Source organism: Kogia breviceps, chromosome 11 (genome assembly GCF_026419965.1).
Source record: "Kogia breviceps isolate mKogBre1 chromosome 11, mKogBre1 haplotype 1, whole genome shotgun sequence".
In the NCBI taxonomy this organism is placed as follows: Eukaryota; Metazoa; Chordata; class Mammalia; order Artiodactyla; family Physeteridae; genus Kogia; species Kogia breviceps.
In genome coordinates this window covers 760,335-783,690 of record NC_081320.1, presented here as the reverse complement: position 1 = coordinate 783,690, position 23,356 = coordinate 760,335, and the positions used below count along the sequence as shown (strand labels likewise).

Here is a 23,356-nt window from a genome sequence, read left to right as displayed (position 1 = left end):
TGAGAAAACCATGAATTTATTGTTGATCCTCTTTCATTTACACTTTCATCCACTTTTCCCTCCTCCCAGATTAATTTAGATCAAATGTGACTTCAAGAAACATTTCAGCATGTTTTTAAAAGAATTCTTTCTAAACATAAACATCATCAAAACTAAAGAAGCTAAAAATATTTCCTTAATATCAAATATGTTGTCAGTGTTCACGCTTCCATTTCCAACATCTTTTTTTTTCAGTAAAACTGTATTTTTTTTAATTGGAATATAGTTGATTTACAATGTTGCGTTAGTTTCTGCTGTACAGCAAAGTGACTCAGTTATACATACACATATATCTACTCTTTTTTAGATTCTTTTCCCATACAGGCCATTACAGAGTATTGGGTAAGAGTTCCCTGCGCTATACGATAGGTCCTTATTAGTTCCAACATCTTTCAATAAAATTTTACACATTAGCTACATCAAATCATCTATTAGTTCCACTTTTTTTTTTTTTTTTTCCCAGGAGAACCTGCGTTTGGAACCTTGTTTATTCGTCCTCTGCCTCTTGGCCGCTGCCCAGCCGCCATCCGGGGACCCAGCTCAGCGCTCTCCCATGTCAAGTCTCTGCTCGGCGGCTGCTGTTTTATGTGTTCTTCTCCCTCTGGAGCAGGTTCTCTCAAAGGTTCCTTAGAAAGGACGTGGGAAGTTTTTTTTTTTTTTTCCAGTTCTTAAGGATGTGAAAATGTCTTTCTCTTTCCATTTAACTGACAGCTTGTGTTTACAGAATTCCAGGCTGGAAATCATGTTTCCTCAGAATTTTGAAGGAATTTCTCCAGTGCCTTAAGGTGTGCAGTGCTGCTGTCGGGAGGCCTGATGCAGCTCCCCTTTCCCTCCTGTGTCCTGCGTACGTGACTTGTTTGTTCCTGTTTGGAAACCTTTTAGGAGCCTCTTTCTCTCCTAAAAATTTACATCGATATTCCTGTTTCATTCATGTACAGATCTTCCTCCACTTACCATGGGGCTATGTTCCACTAAACCCACTGAAAGTGGAAGATGCGTTTAGTACACCTGACCCCACAAGCGTCGCAGCCCAGCCCACCTTAAACACGCTCAGAACACTTACGACAGCCCGCAGTTGGGCAAAACCATCTAACACGAGGCCTGTTTTATAAGAGAGTGTTTCCTGCCTCACGAAACTTGTTGGATTCTCTACGGAAAGTGAGAGCAGAATGGCCGTCAGTGCACCGACTTCTCACCCCTCTGGTCGCGGGGTGACTTGGAGCCACGGCTCCACTGCCCAGCAGCACGGCAGGGGCCGGACCACGTATCGCCAGCCTGGGGGAAAAGAGCCAAGTTCGTAATTCCAAGTACGGTTTCTACTGAACAGGTATCACTGTCGCACCATCAAAAAGTCAAAAAATCTTAAGTCGACCCGTCGGAAGCCGGGACTGTCTCTACTGGATCTTTGATCAGCCCTTTATTTTGAACTTGTCTTTTAGTTGCACAAAGCTTTCTTGCAATATTTCTTTGAAAATTTCGATTTCTTTTATTTTCAGAGACCAGAGACCATTAAATTGTGAGCTTCCTAGATTAGAACGTCTGCTTTGTTTTGTTCAATGTTTTTTTTTTTTTCTGTTTGAACGTTAACATCACGAGCTCATTCCATATTGTTAATCGAAGGCCCCGGAACTCTTGCCCGAGGTTTCCGCGATCTCCGCGCATCAGCTTAGCCTTCTTCGCGCTGGGCTTTGGTGGGCTTTCCCCGCTCCTTCCGGGCATCCGGAGCCCCTGCGTTTACACGTCTCGATTCCGGGTGCACAGACATGCTGACTTGACTCTCGGTCCCCAGTCCTCACCCTGAGAGGATCTAGGTGGTCTGGCTCGGGTAGGGCCCTGCGCCTGGTCCAGGCGCCTATGGCTGGGCCTCCCTGCACCTGCACGGTGTGTGGGGGGAAGGGGCGGTGACCGTGCTCAGAGAGGCGGGGTGGGGGCGGACTCCGGAGAGGTGGCTGGGAGTGGGCCCATCCTCCAAGGGAACCCGGTGGCCACCTGCTTTCCGGAACCTGAAATCACCTTTCTCACCACATGCAGCGTTCGACTCACAGGAGCCTTTCTATTGTTTTCAACAGTAACAACCTGAATGTCAGAACTTGATTCTTTTCCCATGTACTCAACATTTTGAATGCAGGTGAAAAACACTTCCCTTCTCTATACAGCCAAATGCATAAGCAACCAAACGCTTTTTAACACTCACCGGTGAAAACCAGCCCAAAGACACCACAAAGTTGTAACAGGTTGTCCTCCTGGGCTTATGCCGAAGCCACAGCCGATTTTCAGACACCAAATCAAAACACAACAGTCTCGCACCAAGTGCCACCACCACGTTCCTGTTTAATCACACGTGAGCACTTCTGTGTGCTCTGTTTGCCAAACAGCGACGTTGCTGTACCTTCACGGGAGCCCTGGGACTCAGCACTGGCTAACGTGGGGCGAGGGACGCGGCGCCGCTAGTGAGCAGTCCACTGCTGCCTGAAGGAACGGAATTCCCCACTTACGCTGTTTGCAGCGTAAGCAGAGTGCGCTGTACAAGAAACCCTCACACCACAGAGGCCGGAACTTGAGAGGTGCCCACGGGAAGGCCAAGGTGGCCTGAGTTTCAGCCGGAAGGTGCGTGTCAGATGCGCCAGGCACCACGGACCCAAAGGGCGACCGGCATCCCTCCAAGCACCCAGGGTCCAAGGTCCCAACCGGTAAAGACAGCAGAGAAAGAACCGAAGATTCATTGCATAAAGCAACTCAAAATGCCCAGGAAACCTCGGCTAACAGAAGATGAGCAGGCATAACGACGCAACACGTTTAATAGAAGTATTAAAATCATCATTACATTTCCTCTCACTGCTGAAACCAGGGAAGGATACCTTTTGTAATCAAAGTAATACACTTTTTTTTTTTTTTTTTTTTGTGGTATGCGGGCCTCACTGTTGTGGCCTCTCCCGTTGCGGAGCACAGGCTCCGGACGCGCAGGCTCAGCGGCCATGGCTCACGGGCCCAGCCGCTCCGCGGCACGTGGGATCCTCCCGGACCGGGGCACGAACCCGCGTCCCCTGCATCGGCAGGCGGATTCTCAACCACTGCGCCACCAGGGAAGCCCCAGTAATACACTTTTTATCGTGCAAAAATGCATTTTTGTTATGCCCATAGGTAGAGACTATATCTCAAAACAAGTTTTTATAGACTTCAAAGAGGCCTGGACTTGCAGAGACAGTGAAGTTTATTTAAATACTGTGACAGTTATAGCGCATACCGCTGGCTTACTCATATTCACAGCTTATAAAGGAAAAAACGAAATTTAAACTTTTAAAGTCAGCTCTGAAATAGATGCATTTCATTAATACATTCACTAGTAGGTCTGTTCTTCTAAAACAGGAGGAAAGACAGACATTGAGATTTTTGTTTAAAGAACAAACTCAACACGTCAGCAGCAAATTTCAGTTAAATTAAATTGGAAACCGAAGTTCCCAGTCAACAAAGTACAAAGTCAGTTCACCAGCTGAGACTGAAGATCGGAGTGTGAACTGGAAGCCGAGAGAGCCTCCCAGAGCACACTGTGAGGCGATTTGTTCCACAAAGAAACACTGCCGCGAGCATTCTCACGTTTCTGATTTAAGGGCACGCGTTTGATGGGCTCCATGGAATAGTGAGAGGCGCCCAGGCAGGTGACCCGCATCTGGAGCCCCTCTCGGGGGCTGTGCGATCTCCCAGGGCCCCGTGCAGCGCGCAGCAACCTGCCCGCTGGGGCCGGGAGCACGCGGAGCCGCCAGCCGGCGCCCCGGGGCACGGTCGTCCGGGGAGGCGGCCGGGTCCCGCCAGAGTCCCCGCGCGGCAGCAGCTGGAGCACAGCAGAGGCGTGGGCAGGGCCCCGGGGCCGCCCCCCGAGGGAGCGCGGCGACCGGGGCTCCTGGCCTGACCCCAGCACAGGTTCGGAGGTAACACACTTCAGAGAACACAGAACGGCTCACTTGAACGGAAAGAACGAAATGCATCACACTTTAACTTACTCTCCTAACAAACGGCAGCACGTTCACTTTACATCCCCGTCATAAAGAGTCAGCGTTACTGATAAAGCTTTTTCCTTCACACCCTAACTCACAAATTTTCTCTCATCATTTGTCACTAATAACAATCTATCTGCAAGTCTGACCTTGCGATAAACGGTCTTCAAACATTATTTTAAAAGCCTAAATCCCAGTTAAACCTAGTTTAACTTCAGAATTCACAGTGCGGCCCCGACGCAGGTGGCCTGAGGGCCCGGAGGGGGGAGTGGGGTGGCCGCGTGGCCCCTGGGTCTGGCGGCGGCGGGGAGGGGCAGGGTCCCTGGGCCACGGCCCCTCCCACACTCCACCTGCTGGAGTTCACCACGGGCCGAGCCTTTTAAACCCATCAGACACACGTATGAACACACACACGGAGACGTGACTTATGTATACACGCTTCTGGACAAAAGAACGACAGCCATATACGTGAACCTTTTTTGCCGAATGGATTCTATTTGGTTAATAAATAATGCCTCTCCCGTCGGTCTATCGAAGTCCAGACCAGCTGTGCAGATAGGACGCCCAGCCGGAGGAGCGGGAAGCATTCTCCTCCTCACCTGTGGGGAGCAAAACAAAAGTGTCAATCTTCTCACACCGCATTTCCAGGCTCCAAACCCGTCTGTCCTTACCCTGGCAGCATTTCCTGTCTGCCTCAGACGACCCCCGAATGCATACGGAGCAACACCACACAGCCCTGCGAGCCGTGGCCAGCTGGAGCACACATGCACAGAAGCGAGGCTCAGTCCTGTCAGGCAGGGGGCCGAGGTCCTGAGTCGGCACAGAAAAATGCCGTGTGACTCGCTTCCTTGGGGAGCAAAGCCGACTTATCCCAAGTCATACGTCAAGTAGGAAAGACACACGCAGTCTGTGGACCTGCTGGGACCTGACACGCAGGGAGCAGACGTGTTAACACGTGCTCGGCCGGCAGAGCGCCAACCCGCCCCGCCCAGCGGTGCCCCCCGCACGCTGCTCGTGTAGGGACCAGGGTGGCGCTTTCTGTTGTCTTTCCTCACACAGAGGCTGGAAGTTTTCCCTTGTTCACACAAAAGTGAAACTGCCCCAGAGAAGGAGAGAGAAGACTCTTGAGAGCAACCAGGGAAAGGAGACTCGCTGCCTCACTGCCTTCGAAGCAGTAAACGGTTAGGCCCACGACGGCCTTCTCAGCAACCAATCCGCCCCGCTGCAAGTTCTCCGCAACGCACTTCGTGTGTAAGGAGCGCTTTCTAGTGGAAGGGCTGAGACGCAGGTAGGAATGTACGCTCCACGCACGGTCCCGGGCCGCGGCAGCCCCACTGGGGACACTCCTCTCCCACGGCCCTGTGGGGAGCGGCTCCCGGGGGGTGGGCAGGGTGAGGACGTCTACCGCACGATAAAAGCGCGCCACGAAAGGGAACTGTGTTCGTGCGCAGAATTCAACGCCAGGATCACAAGTCCCATTTCCAAGGACGGGAAGATCAGACCGGACACTGCCCTGCTGCCTGCCGTGTGAAAATGGCGCAAGCACGCCACAGCTGCCCTCAAACGCTCAAGAGCCAGCTCTTCAGCCCTGCTCACGGGGACACACACGGCAGAGCGTGGCCAAAGCTCCGGTCCGCGTCCCAGGCGCGCGCACCTTGGGCGGCCGCGGCCAGCCTGGCCTTCTCCTCGGGGCTGAGCTGCAGCATCGTGTCCACGACGGGCAGCAGCCGGGCCCGCTCGCTTCCCGGCTTCAGGAGGATGAACTGCAGCAGCACGTTCTTCAGGTATTCCAGGTTGGCGGCCGACTGCTCTCGCGCCTGGTTCCTCTCCAGCCGCCTTATTTCACTCTTCAGAAGCTGGGGTCAGAGAAAGGAGCGCAGACGGGTTAACGCGGCAACCTGGACGCACGCGGCCTTCTGCTCTTCCCCGAAATGCCCCCAAAATGGCAACGAAGGAGCGACCGGGCCGGGAGAAGAGGAGAAGAGAAACATCAAGAGGCTCCTAGGAGTCGGGACGCAGGCGCCGTGGGAGACGGGGCCCAGGGGCCCGGCTGCAGAGGGAGCACCGCGCACGGTGGGAAGCGGGGCCGAGACCGGGGACCGCGGCGGGGGGGTAACGCGGGTCGGCGCCCCCTCCGCGCTCGGCAGGAGGGGGCCGGGGCCCAGGGCTCCGGGATGACAGACTGTGGGCCACACCTACCGCCATCCCCACTCCCGCCCCCGCCCAGCAGGCTGGCAGGCAGGGTGTCCACAGCCAGAGCCGCTACGAGACGAACAGCACCTGACCAAACGAAAGTTGAGTGCAGAACAGAGAGACGACTCACAATGAGTATCAATCAGAAACTAACGGAAAAGAGGGCACAGGATGCTGTGAAAAAGACGCAGGATGGTGAATATTGGAGGAAGATTTCTGGGTTGAAACAAATAAAAATACATGGTTACATCTTATCGTTTCAGGTTAGTCCATGAAAATTGGCCAACTCTGTCCTCAAACATAGGGTTATTTTAAAAAGTAACATTAAGGTCTAAGAAATCATGGGACAATGTCAGCCTGTGGAAGCATAACATCTGAATAGTCACTCAGGTTCTGGGCTACTTAGTGATTTTTTTAGCTGTGATACAGCTTTGACAATGTGGGAAAATGTTATTTTACATATTTTATAGAGATGAATACTAAAATAGTTAGAGGTGGGATGTCATGATATATATAATTTACTGCAAATAACCAAATTAACCCAGCATTAAAAACATAACTTGACGAGGACAGCCTCGGGCCCTACACTGAGGTAGGACCATCTATTCGGAGAAGCAGGTCCAGGGCAGAAGCAGGCGCTTTTCAGACAGACACAAGTTTGAACTTTCTCCACCCTGGTCAGCTCGTTCTCACCCAGAGATGATTAGGATTAAATACGGTAACATAATGTAAAGTGCAGGGCCTGGCTTGTGAGAAGAGGTCAACAAACAACATGACTGTATTACAGAGAGCTCGGGTGCAAATAGCTGCGTAATCCTCAACTGCCTGGTTCCTACAGGCTTACAGAGTCGACTTTAAACAGGAAAACCTCCCATGCCACTCTGCCACTAATTGGAAGTGCTCTACGGTCCATGTCTGGAATTCAGGGACTCACATCCGTTCAAGTTTTCCTCAAGCAAATGTGGAACAAGGACTTGTGAACAGCTGTCTAATCTCTAAATTTATTCTGGCTTCTTAGAAAAAGTAGGAATTAAAATAGTCTTTATATAAAAGATATAAAAGCCAAGAATATTTCTCCATTTCAGAAACGTAACCTTGTAAGGGATCAAGGTGTGATGGACGCACGAGTATATGTGTGGAGGGCTTCCTGGAGGTGGCATCCCGCCCTCACCTTAATCTGCTCCATGAGGATGGCGTTGGTGGCTTCTGTTTCCCGAAGCAGCCCGTTTAAGTGGTCGGCACTTTTTGTGGTGGAACTGAGCTTCTGAACCAATTCTTCTTTGGTGAATTCAGCGTGCCAGGAAGGAGGCTCTGCAAGGAATTGCCCCAACAATTAATTTCCAAAATGAGGGGTCACAGGTGAAGATTCTAAATAAGAAAATACCTAAGTATTGACACTTTGCTCTGTTCTCCATCCCCCACGGCCCAGTTAAAAGGCTGCACGTGACACAGGTAAGATGGACTCTGCCGTGGAGCGGGCCACCCGCCTGGACACAGGCTCAACGGGCTCGTTCTGGAAGCAGTCAGGCCAGCGTGTAGGCACCAACTTACTGATTTCATCCTCCTACATCTGTTAATGTCCCGAGAACCGGTGTCACTTTACTCATAAAGGAGGAAGTACCAGCAGTTACTGATCACTTAAATCGTGGTCTCTCACAGGATTTTCTACCAGGGAAGGAGCGGTATTATTACTCAAACCTAATACATGAGGGAAGAGGCTCAAAGTCAACAAGTATTTCTGGCAAAAACGGCAAAGCCAAGTCTGATTATGGAGCTGTGGCCACAGCGCATCAGGACTAAGTCTTCCTGGGGGACAAGGACCAATCACAGTCTAGGACTGAGGCCACGACTGGTCCTCACTCCACATCCTGGAGACCCCGAGACGACCAACAGGCATCTGAACCAGGAACGTTAGTGTGCATTATGGGTAAGAAGAGAACAGTCCACAACTTTACTGCAGTTAATAAGGCGAGTTTAGCATGACCACTTCATCAAGAGGAACAAACGGAAACTATCCGTTTCTTAGAAGGGTGAGAGAAATTCATCCTATTTCTAACACCGCTACAGAACTTCCAACCACCTATTTCTGGCTCAAGCTTTGGGCTGAACTTTTTATTTTGTTTAAAAAAAAAATTTTTTTTTTTTTGGTTTCCATTCTGCAGGGAAGTTTTCCATTTGAAAAAGGGTGGAATACTGAAAAAAAATTTTATTAGAGTAGCTCAAAAACGCATTTATCAATCAGAGTAATGTAAGCTGGACAGGACAGCGGAATTAACGAAAGGTGCAACGAAGCAGGAAGCGTACCGAGCCTGGCTTCGGGAGGACGGAGCAGCTGCTCTAAGGACTGTGCGTGGACGCCGGCAGAAGACGCGGACTCGCCGTCCGTGGTCTCCATCCCCTCCCCCTCCTCCCGGGTCGTGGCCGGCACATCCAGAAGCGGGAGGTCTGTGCTTCTCCTTTCTCGAAGGCTCCTCGGAGGTGGCTGGGAAGAAGCTGGGCCTGTTACATGTTTTTTTTTAAAGAGTAAGAGATTGTCCAAAATTATGGATTCAGCATCAACAGAGATATCCAGTAAAGTTAAAATGATTCTAGGGGTAACAAATGACACGGTGGGGAACCTGAGAAACCAGGAGACAAGCAAATGGTGTAGAAAGAGAGAACTTCTGCAACAGCCCGAACAGCTTACTTATCGAACTTTTAACCACTAAATTCAGCAAAAGTGGTACTTGCTACCAGAGTTAAGATAAACCATTAGCTGACACAATGCAGAGGCCTGGCCAGCTGCTAAACAAGGGCAAAACCCCTTCAACCAGATTCTGAGGACTGGGTGTTTACGGCACTGCAAACTCTGGGACGACACACTGTCGCCGAGATTGGCTCCGAGGATGCTCTCGCTGACCGCTGGCCTCACACCCCAACCCTGCTGCTTCCTGCCACTGCACGCCCCTTTTGTGGCGTCCAGCAGAGAAGAGCCCCGAATCCAGGGCAGGCTGACTCATCACAGTGCCGGGCCGGGCCCCCCTGCTCGCTGATAAGCAGCACTGACTAGAACCGGAAGATCTATAAGACACTTCCGAGCACGTTACTTTATTAATCCCAAGAAACCGCATGGTCAGAGAAATTAAATGGCTTGGTCCAGGATCTCAGAGCTGCGTTAGGGGCCAGAATTCTGGCCAGATCTTTCCACTTCAAGTTTCCTTTATTCTCCTTTCCATGAAGTTCCCTCTCCCGCTCCCTTTTTCAAACATTAGCCCTTCGGCTGCCTTTGCTGAAGCACCTTCCTGAAAGTTTGCTAACTGCTTATGCTACTGCTAATTCCTGATTCCAGCGTCTCCCTGGCTGGTTACTTTCCTCTGATGACTCCTGGCATAGGTTTCGATCTTGAGGAGTGACCACAGCTGCCAATACCCTGGTGACAAGGAATCAGTAACAAGCATAAAGCTGATAGTTAATACTGAAGTGTGGCCTCGACTTGGCTGACGGGTTCCCATCTCTTCCAGGAAGCAGAATGGAAGTCGTGTGTGTGGTTAAACTCAAACTCCACTAATTACAAACTTGAAAGGGAAGAAGCTGTGTTTGGCCAAATGATCCTACAAGTTCAGCTCTTCCTAGAATTTCTGATTGAAGGACAGACGTATTTGAAGACTGGCCGTGAAGGACACTAAACGAATGCAGTGGACACTAGAATTTGGACACCGGTCTTGAGACCGACAGTGCGTCCGTGAGTCGGAGGAAAACCCAACCGCGGGAAGGCTGGTACCCTGAGGGGTGCAGAGGCTGCTATGAGTACTACAGGAGGGCTCAGTGCCCAAGTCTCCCCTCAGTAAGCGGGTCCAATATTCACTGAGCACTGACGCTGGTCGCCACCCGGTAAGTCACCGACTTCCTCGGGACCGTGGGGAGCGCAGGCACACAGGACAGGGCAGAGACGGCGGTGTCCCGAGCATACATACATACTTCTTGTGGACGGCTCGCTCCGGAGCTGGAAGAGCTGGGCCTCCAGCCTGGCCAGCTGCTGCCGCAGCGTCTCCACCGTCCGCCGGTGCTCCTCCTGCAGCTGCAGCACCTGGTCTCGGAAGCTGCCACGCAGGGCCTCGTGCTGGGCCGAGAGCTGGCTCACGGTCTGTGCGTGCTCAGACTTGATCGCGGAGTTCTCCGACTGCACGGCGCACAGCCTGGGGAGAGGGCCGCACCGCGTGAGAGCTCCCACCCCAGGCGCTGCCTCGCCCTGAGACGCGGACCACAAGTGCACCTGGGGAACTGAGGCGGGACACAGACGGGCCCCTGGTCCAAGCAAACTGGAGCTTGTGTACCCCTGACATTTCAACGAAAAGGTTAATGGCAGAGCAGAGAGAAACTAGGCTGCTGGGGTAAAAAGGTACGACGACTGCATCTACCATTCTTGAGGTGAAGGAGACCTCCCTGACTGCACGTGTAGAAGAGTTTCTCGGGAGGGTCAAAAGGGAGGGGGCGCTATCCCATAATACGTGCTGTCCATCTCCCAGAGACCCTCACACTGAAATCCATCTTGGCTAAAAGATGCACATGCACATTGGGCAGGGCCCTTGGTCAGATCAGATGTGGGAAATGAAGCAGGACGCTCGGCCAGAGGACCTGGCAGCCCTGGAAGCTGGCCCCGATGTGAGCGATTTAAATCGCCCCTTTGGCGCACTCCTCATCAGCAAGGACGCCCACGCCCTTCTCGGGGTGTACGGCTCTGCTTCGCTTCTGTCGTAAATAAACTGCTTCTCCGTGTGCCCCCCCCCACATGTGCTGCGCTTCCAATAGACTCTGCGCCTGTACTACAGCCTGGGTCTCGAGCTCAAAACCACCCCAGCCATCACCCAGTTCAGACGAGGGGCCTGAGCTGAGGAAGTACACCGGGTGTTCAGAGAAACCTCCTCCAGAGTTTATCAGAGCACAGGGCTACACGTGGAGCATGAAATAACTGCACTTCAGTCGTGCTGGCACTACAGTCACAACCACCCTTCTAGAGTGAAGAGTAAGTGCTGGAAGCTTCTGATGTAAATAGCAAGTGACCATCACGGTGTAAGCTAATCTCATGGAAAACCTGGTGCCGGGTAGTCAGAAGACTGGCGGGTCTTCCTGGAACCGTGAGCCACATGATTAGCACAGAGAAGTCACGCTGTGGAAAGGTCAAAAGCCAAGCCAACCAAGTGCCTTCTACTCGTAAGACGAGCACACCTGAGCTCTGCAGAGCATCCCCACACCCGGGACAGAAGATGCTCCGTGAACCCAACTGCTGTATCCCAGGAGCTCAAAGCTTCTGGTTCACAATCATCCGTCTATTCTGCCGACACCCCAGCGACTCCGGGGAGCAGTGATTAACACAAGTGTGGCGATGTGACAGGCCGAGGATGCAGCTGCACAGGGAGCTCGGTCAGCAGCTTTCGGAATGTTTTCCTCTACAGAGAAAGAAAAGTGCTTGCCTTCTGACACCCGGCTGCAAAGAAGCATCCGGCCGTGAAGGCCACAGGAGACAGAACACTGGGTGAGCAGATAAAACTACTCTCAGAAAAGCGAAGTAGAGAAACGATCAAAAGGGGGAGCTCTAAGGCGGAAGCAGCAAGTCACCAAGCCTGTGGAAACACCTCTTTCCAACCACCAGCCTGAACCCTCCCCAGGAGCACCAGGCCGGCAGCTCCGGCAAACACATGCTCTGCTGCCCGGCACCCACGGGCCTGCTGGCGCCACCAGCCTTACTTCTCTCGGAGCCCAGTCTCCTTGGACACGGTCTCCTGCAGCATCCTGTTGTGCCTTTCTAGCAGGGCGTTGTGTTCAGACTGCAAGGTCTGCAGTTCAGAGACGTTGATCTGTAAGTTATTTTGGGTGTCTTGTAATTTGATCTTTAGTTGGTCGACCAGCATTTCCAGATGATCTCTGAAACAGAAATAGTTAAAAAAACTTTTGAAAGATGTAAAACTGATTTTGTGATTTCAAATAAATTTTACTTTAAACATGTAACCTTTCAATGTCGTACTCTGCAATTATGGATGATTCTAAAGGAAATATAATAATCACAAGAATTCAGAGAATAGGATTAAATGTGAAATAAAAGACGCTATAATCAGACCTCAGACACTACACGTTTACAAAAATCTCTGAATTTACAAATTTCACATTCAAATGGAGGAGGACCGTTAACTGGCATCCAAACAGTCACTTTTCAGCCTACAGTTTCCCTTGTTTATTAAACACGTAAAAAGTAAGACAAGTATAAACACACAGATACTGCAGGATATTTAGTCCTACTGAGAACAGTAAGAGCCAGATATAAAATTGCTCTGAACAGTGGGTCTCTATGTACAAAAACAAAACATACATGCTGTAGAATGCCCTACCTATCTCTCATTCCTAGTGTATTTTTGAATAACTCACAAAAGTGATCTGTATGCTAGTTGTTTTTTTTTTTTTTTGCGGTACGCGGGCCTCTCACTGTTGTGGCCTCTCCTGCTGCAGAGCACATGCTCCGGACGCGCAGGCTCAGCGGCCATGGCTCACGGGCCCAGCCGCTCCAGGGCACATGGAATCCTCTCGGACCGGGGCACGAACCCGTGTCCCCTGCATCGGCAGGCGGACTCTCAACCACTGCGCCACCAGGGAAGCCCCTGTATGCTAGGTTTTTTGTTTGTTTGTTTGTTTGTTTTGCAGTACGTGGGCCTCTCACTGTTGTGGCCTCTCCCGTCGCGGAGCACAGGCTCCGGAGGCCCAGCGGCCACGGCTCACGGGCCTAGCCGCTCCGCGGCACGTGGGATCTTCCCGGACCGGGGCACGAACCCGCGTCCCCTGCATCAGCAGGAGGACTCTCAACCACTGCGCCACGAGGGAAGCCCAGTATGCTAGTTTTTAAGGAGCATTAACATACTACTGAAACACTATGTAATTGAGATCATCGTAAATTTAAGAAGAAAAATTTAATTCTAGATGAAAATTTAGTTCTTAACTTAAAACTTTTTGAAATAAGTAAAATGTTTTTAATCAACTTATGCTTAGCCTAACTAATGGTGAATAAGTACATCAAGGAAGCATTTTTATTCTCCTACTATATTTTCTAAAGTGGAAAAACTGGTCCTGATGTAATGGTGACGTCTGTCCTTACACTGTGACCGGAAGCGACGGACAGGGTTGGACTGTGGCCCGGGTGTCCGGACGCCGCCTGGCTCCATGGCTCCTGCACACGTCTCTCTGCGTAAACAGTGCGGTGAAGCCGGCTCTGTCCTCACTGGTGACTACGTATAAACCTCCACAGTCAAAAGCAATCAGAGCAGGATCTCCCACCCCCATTAGGCGTTCCCTGTAGCTCAGACTTTACCTTTCTTGTTTGGCTCCGTTGGTCTCAGTCTGAGACACAGACTTATTTTTCTGTTGTTTTAGAACGTTGTGAACTCGGACTTTGTAGCTCTCAAATTCAGAGGTGACAGCAGCTTGTTCTGCCTGTAACAGTTCAGAGAGAGAGAAATTTACTGCATTTTCTAGGTTGTGTGATCCTCCTATTTTCTCTCAGAGACTAATGAATTAAGATGAAAACCCTTCTTTAAAAATAAGCAAAATGGCTGATACTTTTTAGCCCCCAGTTACCTTTCCCTAAAAAGTGTACTTCTGTTGGCCTTACACTTTTTTAAAGCCTTTGAACGACATAATTTTGTCTGACAAGAGGTTCATTTCTACCTGATTTTGTCCCATGTAGATTAATTTACTGTCCATAAATTTTATAATGGCACTATTTGCCTTTGGAACTTTAGAACAATTTTCACTTATGATAAATATAAGAAAAATTAATTCAAAGAAATTAAGCTACTTGAACTTCAGTTTTCAAAAGAGAGTGGGAAAAGTTAAATTCTAGGTCTTGGACTTTCTTGAAGTGACCTGTGACCTTCCAAGGCCCCTTTGCCAAGGTGGCTTAGACAGAGCTGCACCTGTAACAAAACCACTGCAGGGGGGCTTCCCTGGTGGCGCAGTGGTTGAGAATCCGCCTGCCGATGCAGGAGACACGGGTTCGTGCCCTGGTCCGGGAAAATCCCACATGCCGCGGAGCAACTAAGCCCGTGAGCCATGGCCGCTGGGCCTGCGCGTCCGGAGCCTGTGCTCCGCAACGGGAGAGGCCACAACAGTGAGAGGCCCGCATACCGCAAAAAAAAAAACACCACTGCAGGGGTCTGTTCTGTACGTTGAAGAAAGTGGCTGTTCTAACAGAATATGATTTTATAATCACTTAGCTCTCAGAGAGAACTGTAACCTTCCTAATGAAAAAACTAAAAAAAAAAACACTTAAAAAAAAGAGAAAAAAAATACCTTTCTTCCACACAGAAATTGCAAAACAAGGTTAACATGGAAAGAGTATGTACCCATGTCTTTCCCTTTAGCCAAGAGAAGTTATGCAAGTGAGAGTCAGGGCTGGGCTGGGGTTGGGGTTGATGGGGCCAAGCTGGGTGGGAGCCGCCCACCCTAGGCAGGACGCACCCTGGCCGTGCGGCACTCCTCCTGCAGGGCCGCCACCCTCTGCTGGTAGGCACCCAGCATGCGCTGCTGCTGGTCCGCGGATGCCTTCAGGTGCTGGTGAGCTTTGTGCTTCTCCGACGTCATTTCCGCCAGCTGAATCTGGGGGCAGAGGCTTTCGGTCAGGCTCTGGTAAATCAGATCTTTGCTGGTTAAACCGACTTTCGTTAAACACCAACTTGGGTTTTGAGAGAGGACTATGTTTAAGGGATGTAATTAAATAGTAGGATTTTTTTTTAATAGTTGTATTTTTAACTTATGATTATTGAAAGACTGGAGCCAATATGAGTAGAACATTTTCACAATAAATTAACTTGGTTTTCCTTGAATCAAAATCAATCAAATAATCAGTCATGAAAAAAATTCCAGACCACACGTTACAGTTCAACGTTTAATTAAATACCTAAAGATATTATATATAAAAATAATGGATATAAAAAATATAAACAATAAATAACCGTAATAGATGTAATGTAACATGAATATATAAACCTTTTAATAAACAGATTCCTGTAACTGTACTATCATTTAGAAAGTTCAGATGTAGGTTTGGGGCCATGTTTATTTTCTGCTGCCATATTCTTAATGTATTATGGGTTTTCAAATACATGAAAAGAACCAAGCTTACGCTCAATGGTAAACCCAGTTATAAGCCACACTCGGCTCACTGCTTCTCCTTCCTCAAAATGTTGATGATGGATATTCAGGGGGAAAACGTGTGTGTGTGTGTGTGTGTGTGTGTGTGTGTGTGTGCACGCACATGTGTGTAATATATACATATATATTTAGAAAAATCCCCAAGTGGTACCTTACTTCCACATGCAAATTTTAAAAGTCTTAAAGAGTAAAAAGAATCTTACTTTATACACTTCTACTTGCTGCTGGCTTGCCTCCAGCTCGCCCTTTAAAGACCCTTGAAGTATTAAGTGATCAGTTTCCTACAGAACAAGAAACTCGTTTAAATTAAATAGTGAAGTTATTCATAAATACTCTTATGAATAAGGACTGAAATATGAAACTGAGAAATTCACATACCGCTTGCTTTGAATCTGCCAGTTCTTTTTTGGTTTTCACAAGCAACTGCTTGATTTTGGTGTTTTTTTCCTCATACTGTTGTACTGAAGCCTGCAGCGAAGCTAGTGGGAGAGATCGTTTCAGGAGAAACACTTTTATGAATGAATTTAAGTGAACATATGACACGTCTTTTCTCTGAATGAGCCTATCTCTGAAAGGAACCTGTCTTAGATTGTTATTCTGGACCACTGCAAACATATAAGACACTGGTGACAGCCACACACTAAACCCCACTGGACCCATCACCGCCTTTAACGGTCACCGACACACGGCCACTCTCACTCCACCAGGTCAGGCATCAGGCCCACAGGCCACTGTTGCTGCCACCAGTTTGTTCACATACTGTTTACAGCTGCTTTAGCACAGCGAGAGACCACCGGGCCCGCAAAGCTGAAAATGCGTGTTGTCTGGCCCTTTGTAGCAAACGCCTGCGACACCAGACCCCACGCTCTCACTCACTCCTATGCCCCCTGGGCCCCCCATGCTTGAAATCCATTTGTCTGTATGTATTTTAGCATGTATCTCTAAAATAAAGGCATATACTTACTGCGTATCTAAGACATAAAGTCTTTACTTGTAAGAAATACCTCAAAAGAGGTGCTGTGTGTTTCCAACCACTTTAGAGGCACAGACCTGATCTGTGTTTGTCATACTAATTGTTTTGTAGGACAAAGATAGTTCATTAAGGAACAGACTGAAACATGATTAAAACAAAAAACTTTTATGCTAACAGAGGTAAAGAAGAAATCAGCATCAAATGGGAATAAGTGGATTCACTGTTCAGATCACAGTACCAACCATACCAGCAGGCCAACTTGGCCACAGCCATTGTGAAGCAAATAAACAACGTCCGACAGAGACCTTGGGGCCCGAGATTTACCACCTGATCCTTTATAGAACAAGTGTGCCTGATGCTGAGTCTAGGCCACGAACGTGGCCATGTGACCAATGCTAGAAGGCCCCACCAGCAATGACAAGCTCCATGAAGTTAAATCCACATGCAATGACTGTATCATTCAGTAAACAAGAGCAGGTGTCCTGTAAGAAAATACCTTAACTTGCCTTTATGATATGTTATCATCAGTTATTTCCTGGCAACTATTTACCCAGTCCTGAAAAGATTGTACAAGGCACAAATTACATACAAAGCCTTTAAGTGCTCCAGGAACCACGAGCTCGGAGAACACAGAATGAAATTAGGGGTTACCGTCTGGGATAGTATGATAACATAAAGCAAAATATAACTATTAAAACAGAAATACAAAAGGCCATGCAGACCCACGTTGGCTAAAGGTTACATCCAGGTTGTATCTGCTTGGGACAAGGAAGACTTCCTGGAACAGCAAACAGTTACGATTAGTAAGGATTCCAGAAGGTGAGCACAGGGGTAGGAGGGGGAGGGCACAGCAGCAGACACAGTGGTGGAAAAGCATGAGTCACGCTTCAGGAAGAAGGAAGGGCCTCTGCACCGAGGGAGGAACGAAGGTCAGGCTGAGAAGGGCCTGGGATCAAGGAGACGTGTGTTGCTCGCGCCCCAGGCGGAGTGAGCTGGCTGAGGGTTTTGCGTGGACCCTGTCCTCATGTGTCTGCACCCTCCTCCCTGGGGGGGTCCCCAGCTCCCCAGCTCAGCCTTCCAGGGCCTGTGCTGCCCGAGGCTGGCAGCATTTCCAAGACTCCGCCCTGTGCTCACTGACCTGTCCCGCTCTCCTTCAAAAGGGCCCAAGTACATTCTGGCATTCAGGGCCTTTCTGAGCTGGATGAAGAGCTTCCTAATCACATTCCACTTCTCCCCAACAGGGCAAGCCTTTTCCTCCAACTAGTTAAGACTTCCAAAATTATGTTATTTCTTTTCGCTTTTGCTCGTAACTACGCTGCAGAAAGGACCACCCTTTCCCAACCTGCTTCTTCTCTTCAAACCTCAAGGCCCAACGCAAGCCCCAACTTTCAATCGCTTGTCTACAGAAGCTCCTCCCTCTGAGCTTTTGGCACCCGCTGCCTGGACCTCTCATTCCTGTACTGATTCACCAGTGACAGTGGGTGGCTTCTTGAATAAGCAGCTCTTTTTCGTTTTTCCCAGGTTCAAGACTCTTTTTCAGTTAGTTGACTAACTCGCAAAACCAAATGTTTGCAACGTGTGTGACCTGGAGCCCTGCTACCCAGTTTGCACACGAACGCAGCTGGAAGACGTGGTACGTGCACAGTGAGGACTTACAGAAACCATTCACAGAAAGATATCTGAACATTCCTTTAATTGCTTAGGAATTAAAAGATCCACGGGCCAGGACTTCCCTGGTGGCGCAGTGGTTAAGAATCTGCCTGCCAATACAGGGGACACGGGTTCGAGCTCTGGTCTGGGAAGATCCCACAGGTTGTGGAGCGACCGAGCCCGCGAGCCACAATTACTGAGCCCGCGTGCCACAACTACTGAAGCCCACGCGCCTACAGCCCGCGCTCCACAAGAGGAGCCACTGCAATGATAAGCCCACGCATCGCAACGAAGAGTAGCCCCCGCTCGCCGCAACTAGAGGAAGCCCGCGCGCAGTAACAAAGACCCAATGCAGCCAAAAACAAAACAAAAACAAAACAAAAAACCCATGGGCCAAAGAAGAGATTCAAAGGAAATTAAAAAGTATTTCCAGCTGAATTAAAATAAAAATACAACATACCAATTTGTTAGCTGTAGCTGAAGGAGTGCCTAAAGGGATACTTAGAGCTCTAGATGCTTACATTAGAAATTATTTAACCGATAAAATGGAATATGATCACCTGAAAAAGAAAGATTTCGCCGCTACTGCATTATCCCACTCTGCTGACAGTCAGCAAATGGTGGCCCAGGACCACCTGAGAAACGTTTACGGGAATGAATGCATTAAGCACCCACCTGGACTGCACACAAGGGTACAGGAAGTGGTTTCACAGCCCCCTCTCTGGTCCTCGGGAAGGGTCCCTGCTGTGTGGATGACCTGGCCGCCAAGGGCTGGTGAAACCAACAACTAGCATCCCCCCCCCCCCACCGACCCCGACTTCTGCTGGGGGCAGTGACCGTGAGCTAAAGTGGGTTCTATTTGACTCACTCATTTCTTCCTGCAGGGTTTCTTGCTTCTGTTTTTGGATTTTTATTTCTTGTTCCAAATCTTCTATCTTGCTGCTCTTATTAGCTAACTTCTGATTTAATTCTTTCACCAAACGTTCGTAATCAGCAATTTCCATGTTCATCAGTGTGGTCTGTTGGGCATCCTGCACAAATATAATAAGAGATCCACATAACACTAGATGAGTTAATTTTGTTCCAGAATTTCTAAAAGGATGCCACAGGAACACACTGGTTCTATAGAGAAAGTTTATACATTAATGCAGAAACTTCAAGTTGGATACATTCTAGTTTGTAATTTCATAAAGTATTTTTGTAATAATTTGACTTTTCAGTGTCATTGTATTTCATTATAGTTTTCATTAACTACAATCGGTCTGTCTGCTCTTGTGGGGCTCTTATTTATAAATATTCATATTTAAGCAACTCTACCTTATAGTACCTTTATTTTTGCCCTCATCTTTGAAAAAGTAGAGAAAAATTAGCCAAAGTTCTAAGCATAATACAAACTTCAGCTTTTGACACTAATTAAATCTTCATTTGTCATATAACAATCAGGTATGAAAAATAAAATAGCAAACTGAAGTCTAATAATTTGTGAGCCTAGATTCTTCTGGAGAGACAGGCACTCAGAGAAGTAAAGTTAAATTTTCAGTATTTGGAGGCAAATAATCTATAAAGCAGTATTTCAGCACCACAAATAACCTTGTTTTTCAAATATTTCTTTGCTATATTTACAGAATAGTTTAAGAATGTGAATACTGGTATCGGTTTTGAGTCTGGTGTTTCATTTTACCTTTCTAACCAGCTCTAATTCTTGCATGGTTTTCTGCAGCTGTTTCTTTTCCTTTTGCAGTTGTAGCTGAAGCTCTTCAAGTTCGTTTACAGAACTGGCATGCTCCTAAAATTAAAAATAAAAATATCACCACCCCTAAGCCAACCAGCATTAAAAAAAGTATGTGTAAGGGGCTATAAAATAAATCTGACATATAAAGTACAGAAAGTTCCATACTTAAAAAAAAAATACAGCCCAAAATCATAACTTGGATTCCCAAATTCACAGTTGGCATGCATTAAGGATTTAATAAACTTTGCTATATTAACAAATGCTACTCATTAGCAAGTCTTTCATTCACTTAAATACTTGGATAAAAGTATCACTGTATAAATGAATTAATCCCACAGAACTGTTTTTACCTTTATTTTCTGCTCTTTCTGAAGTTTTTCAGCTTCCAACTCTTTGTCTGCCATGGCCTTGGCTTTGTGGACTTCCAAAATCTGCACTTCTAATAACCGGGTATTAGACTGCAGTGTCTCAATACGGGCCAGGAGGTCTTCATTATCTGAGTTTACTTTTTCACACTAGAATGACAAATGATTCATTACTGTAAACAGGCAGAAAATACACACAGGAGAGGAAGAATAAAACGCAACATTAATGAGAATATTGGCATAGCATAAAAAAGTGAAGATTTCAAAATCGATTCCACAGAATGAAAATGTAAAATCAAGAGTAAGTTTGAAACACTATCACTGTTGATATTAATTTGGCAAACATTACAAGAGACCAGGAGTACTAACAGCAGAAAAGGCGAAAATGAAAAAATGAAAACAAAAACAAAAAACCCAGAAGAACTGAGATTACAGCAATAAGTAAGATGGGACGGTGGCTAGTTTTCTGTCATATTCTTCTCCCAACAGTGGGAAAAAGAAAATAAAGTTTCTGACTATGTATTAATTTTAATTTTTTGTGCAACAAATATTAGAATTAAAATATACTTATTACAATTTCCATGTATGCATTTGCTCAATTTAAGGTTACCTGAAAAGCCAGATTCCTTAATTGTCTTGTAAGGTCTTCTACTTGGTGCTCAAAATTTTTAGCCCGTTCTTTCTCCAGATCCAACTGCTCTGACTGCTTATCATATTCCAATACAAGATTCTTCAACAAAAGACAAAAGGATTTAACTTTAGGGTATCATCATACATTCAACCAGCCATACTGTATTCTTACTGAGCCATCTTAATGCAAGATTTATGAGTTCATTCTGGAAGCCTGAAATATTTACCTAGGTTCAACATTTGATAGAATACCCAATGGCGTTATATAATACTAGCATAATCCAGGCAACTTTTAGAACAGGTGGGGAAATCGATTAAAGGGAAGAGGATTTAAAATGTATACAATATAGCACCTCCCAGTTATGTATCCTAGATATCAAAAATAAACTTCTGGAATGTATAGAACATTTAAGGAGGGAGGAGAAGTTTAACCTGGTCCCGTTAACTCTACCTAAAGAATTCTGCTGAGGGAATCGTTTCGGGCCTGGCCTGAGGTGAGGCAGAGGTGCCAATCAAAGAACACAGGGAGACGTTTTATACAGTCTCACCCTTTGCCGCAAAACGTTCATCAATTTCCGAAGACGCTAAAACCAACTGCGTTTTTTTCCTTGATATTCCTAGCTGGCCCCTACTCAAGGACAGAATCCTGGCACTGACCTTGGTGCTATACACCAGCCTGTGGGGTTATCCTCCAAAATATATGAGAGGCACGGTTTCCAGATTGCCTGCAGTTTGTTGCCTCTCCCCGCTTCTTATCAATCCTGTCTGCGCCTTGTTCCTGGGCTACTGACTGCTCTCCCGCACAAAAATGAATCCCTGTACAACATAACTAGCAAAATGGCTCTGAGTTTTCCTTGAAAGTGGCCTTCAAAGAAGCACAGCTTTATCAGTTCCTTCACGGATTGTGCCTTTGGAGTCTTCCCCAAGGTCACCGAGGGTATAGATGGCCTATGCTTTTCCTATGTTATCTTCTAGGAGTCTTATAGTTTTGTGTTTTACACATATGTCTGTGATCCACTTTGAGTTAATTGTTGCGAAGGTGTAAGGTGTGTGGACAGATTCATTTTTTTTGCACGTGGATGTCCAGTTGTGCCAGCGCCATCTGTTGAAGATTATCTTTGCTCCATTGTCAAAGATGACTTGACTCTATTTGTGGTCTGCTTCTAGGCTTTATTCTGTCCCCCTGTTCTGTTTATTTATTCTTTTACAATATCACCCCACACTGTCTTGGCTGCTGTAGCTTTGCAGTGAGTCTTGAAGTCGGGCAGGTTAACCCTCCCACTTTGTTTTGTTTTTCTTCCATATTGTGTTGGGGGCTTCCTTAGCGGTCCAGTGGTTAGGACTCCATGTTTCCGCTGCAGAAGGCCTAGGTTTGATCCCTGGTCGGGGAACTAAGATGCCACATGCGAGGCACGGCCAAAACAAAAAACAAAAAATGCTGTGTTGCCTCTTCTGGGTCTGGCCTGTATCATTTTCCTTCTCTCTAAAGAACTTTCAACATTTCTTGAAAGGCATGTTTACTAGCAACAAAGTCCCTCAATTTTTATCTGAGAAACTCTATTGCTCCTTGACTTCTGAAGGATAATTTTACAGGGCACAGAATTCTAGGTGGGTGGGTTTTTTCTCTCAACACTTTAACTCATCCCACATGCTTCTTTTTTGTGTGGTTTCTGAGAAGCTGGATGTAATTCGTATATTTGCTCTTCTATAAATAAGGTACTCTTTTCCCCTATGGCTTCTTTCAGGACTTTATCTTTGATTTTCCGTAGTTTGAAAATGACTTGCCTTGGTGTAACTGTTTTGGTATGTACCATGTGTGGTGTTCTCTGAGCTTACTGGATCTGTAACTTGGCGTCTGACCTTAGTTTGGGTAAATTCTCGGTCATTATTGTGTCAAATATTTCTGTTGCTCTTTCTCTTCTCCTATGGCATTCATTATGCATATGCTATACTTTGTGCAGCTGTTCCACAGTTCTTGGACGTTCTATTCTTCTTCTCCCAGTCCTTCGACATACATATTTTAAACAAATAAATTGGTATACCTGGTCTACCTTTGCAGGAGATAATAAATCATATGGGATCTGAAAATGTAAAGAAGCAAGCTCCTAATAGCTCATAAAAGACAACCCCATATATGAATTTCAAAGAAGTGTTTTTTAAAAAATGGACTTATGAGATATCTTTATAAATTAAGGATACTAACCCCTTGTCATATTTTCATATGTCAATTTTATATTTTATCTAGTTCAATTTGTCTTTTCCCTTGTAACTTCTTTAACTGCTTTTAAGTTGAGAAAAGTATTCCGTATCCAGAGCTCAAATATTCGATCAAGTATTTTATTCTAGGTTAAAAAAAATTCGCTTTCATTTTTGACAAAACCGCAGAATTTATTTTGGTGTGTGGCATGAAGTAAAAATCTAACCAAATTTTCCTGAAGTAGTTTTCTGATTCCTCTGCACTGTCTTCTCTGTTTTCAAATCTTACTGGGGTTGCGTAGTTTAGTTGGTAAAAGAACAGATCTGGAACCAGACTGCTTGAATCCAACCCCAGCTCTACTAGTTACTTGCTCTGTGACCTCTGTGCCTCTGACTCCTTACTGGTGAATCA

At 47.1% G+C, this 23,356-nt stretch overlaps 1 protein-coding gene across 3 annotated transcripts in view; it reads right to left on the bottom strand.

Annotated features, from left to right (window-relative positions):
• Positions 1-3,232: 3,232 nt before the first annotated feature.
• The window catches only part of GCC2 (GRIP and coiled-coil domain containing 2), a 34,578-nt gene continuing 14,454 nt past the window's right edge, over positions 3,233-23,356 (bottom strand). Inside the window, exons 10-23 of one of the 3 annotated variants that reach the window (XM_059078238.2) lie at positions 20,729-20,848; positions 20,104-20,268; positions 19,703-19,807; positions 18,890-19,052; positions 15,777-15,877; positions 15,602-15,679; positions 14,706-14,843; positions 13,558-13,679; positions 11,949-12,125; positions 10,182-10,399; positions 8,529-8,723; positions 7,396-7,535; positions 5,686-5,887; positions 3,233-4,630 (exon numbers count right to left, since the gene is read on the bottom strand). In XM_059078238.2, the coding sequence (XP_058934221.1) occupies positions 4,560-4,630; positions 5,686-5,887; positions 7,396-7,535; positions 8,529-8,723; positions 10,182-10,399; positions 11,949-12,125; positions 13,558-13,679; positions 14,706-14,843; positions 15,602-15,679; positions 15,777-15,877; positions 18,890-19,052; positions 19,703-19,807; positions 20,104-20,268; positions 20,729-20,848 (1,995 nt within the window). In that variant the 3' untranslated portion in view covers positions 3,233-4,559. The other 2 variants (XM_067006956.1, XM_067006955.1) reach the window with 2 other exon arrangements.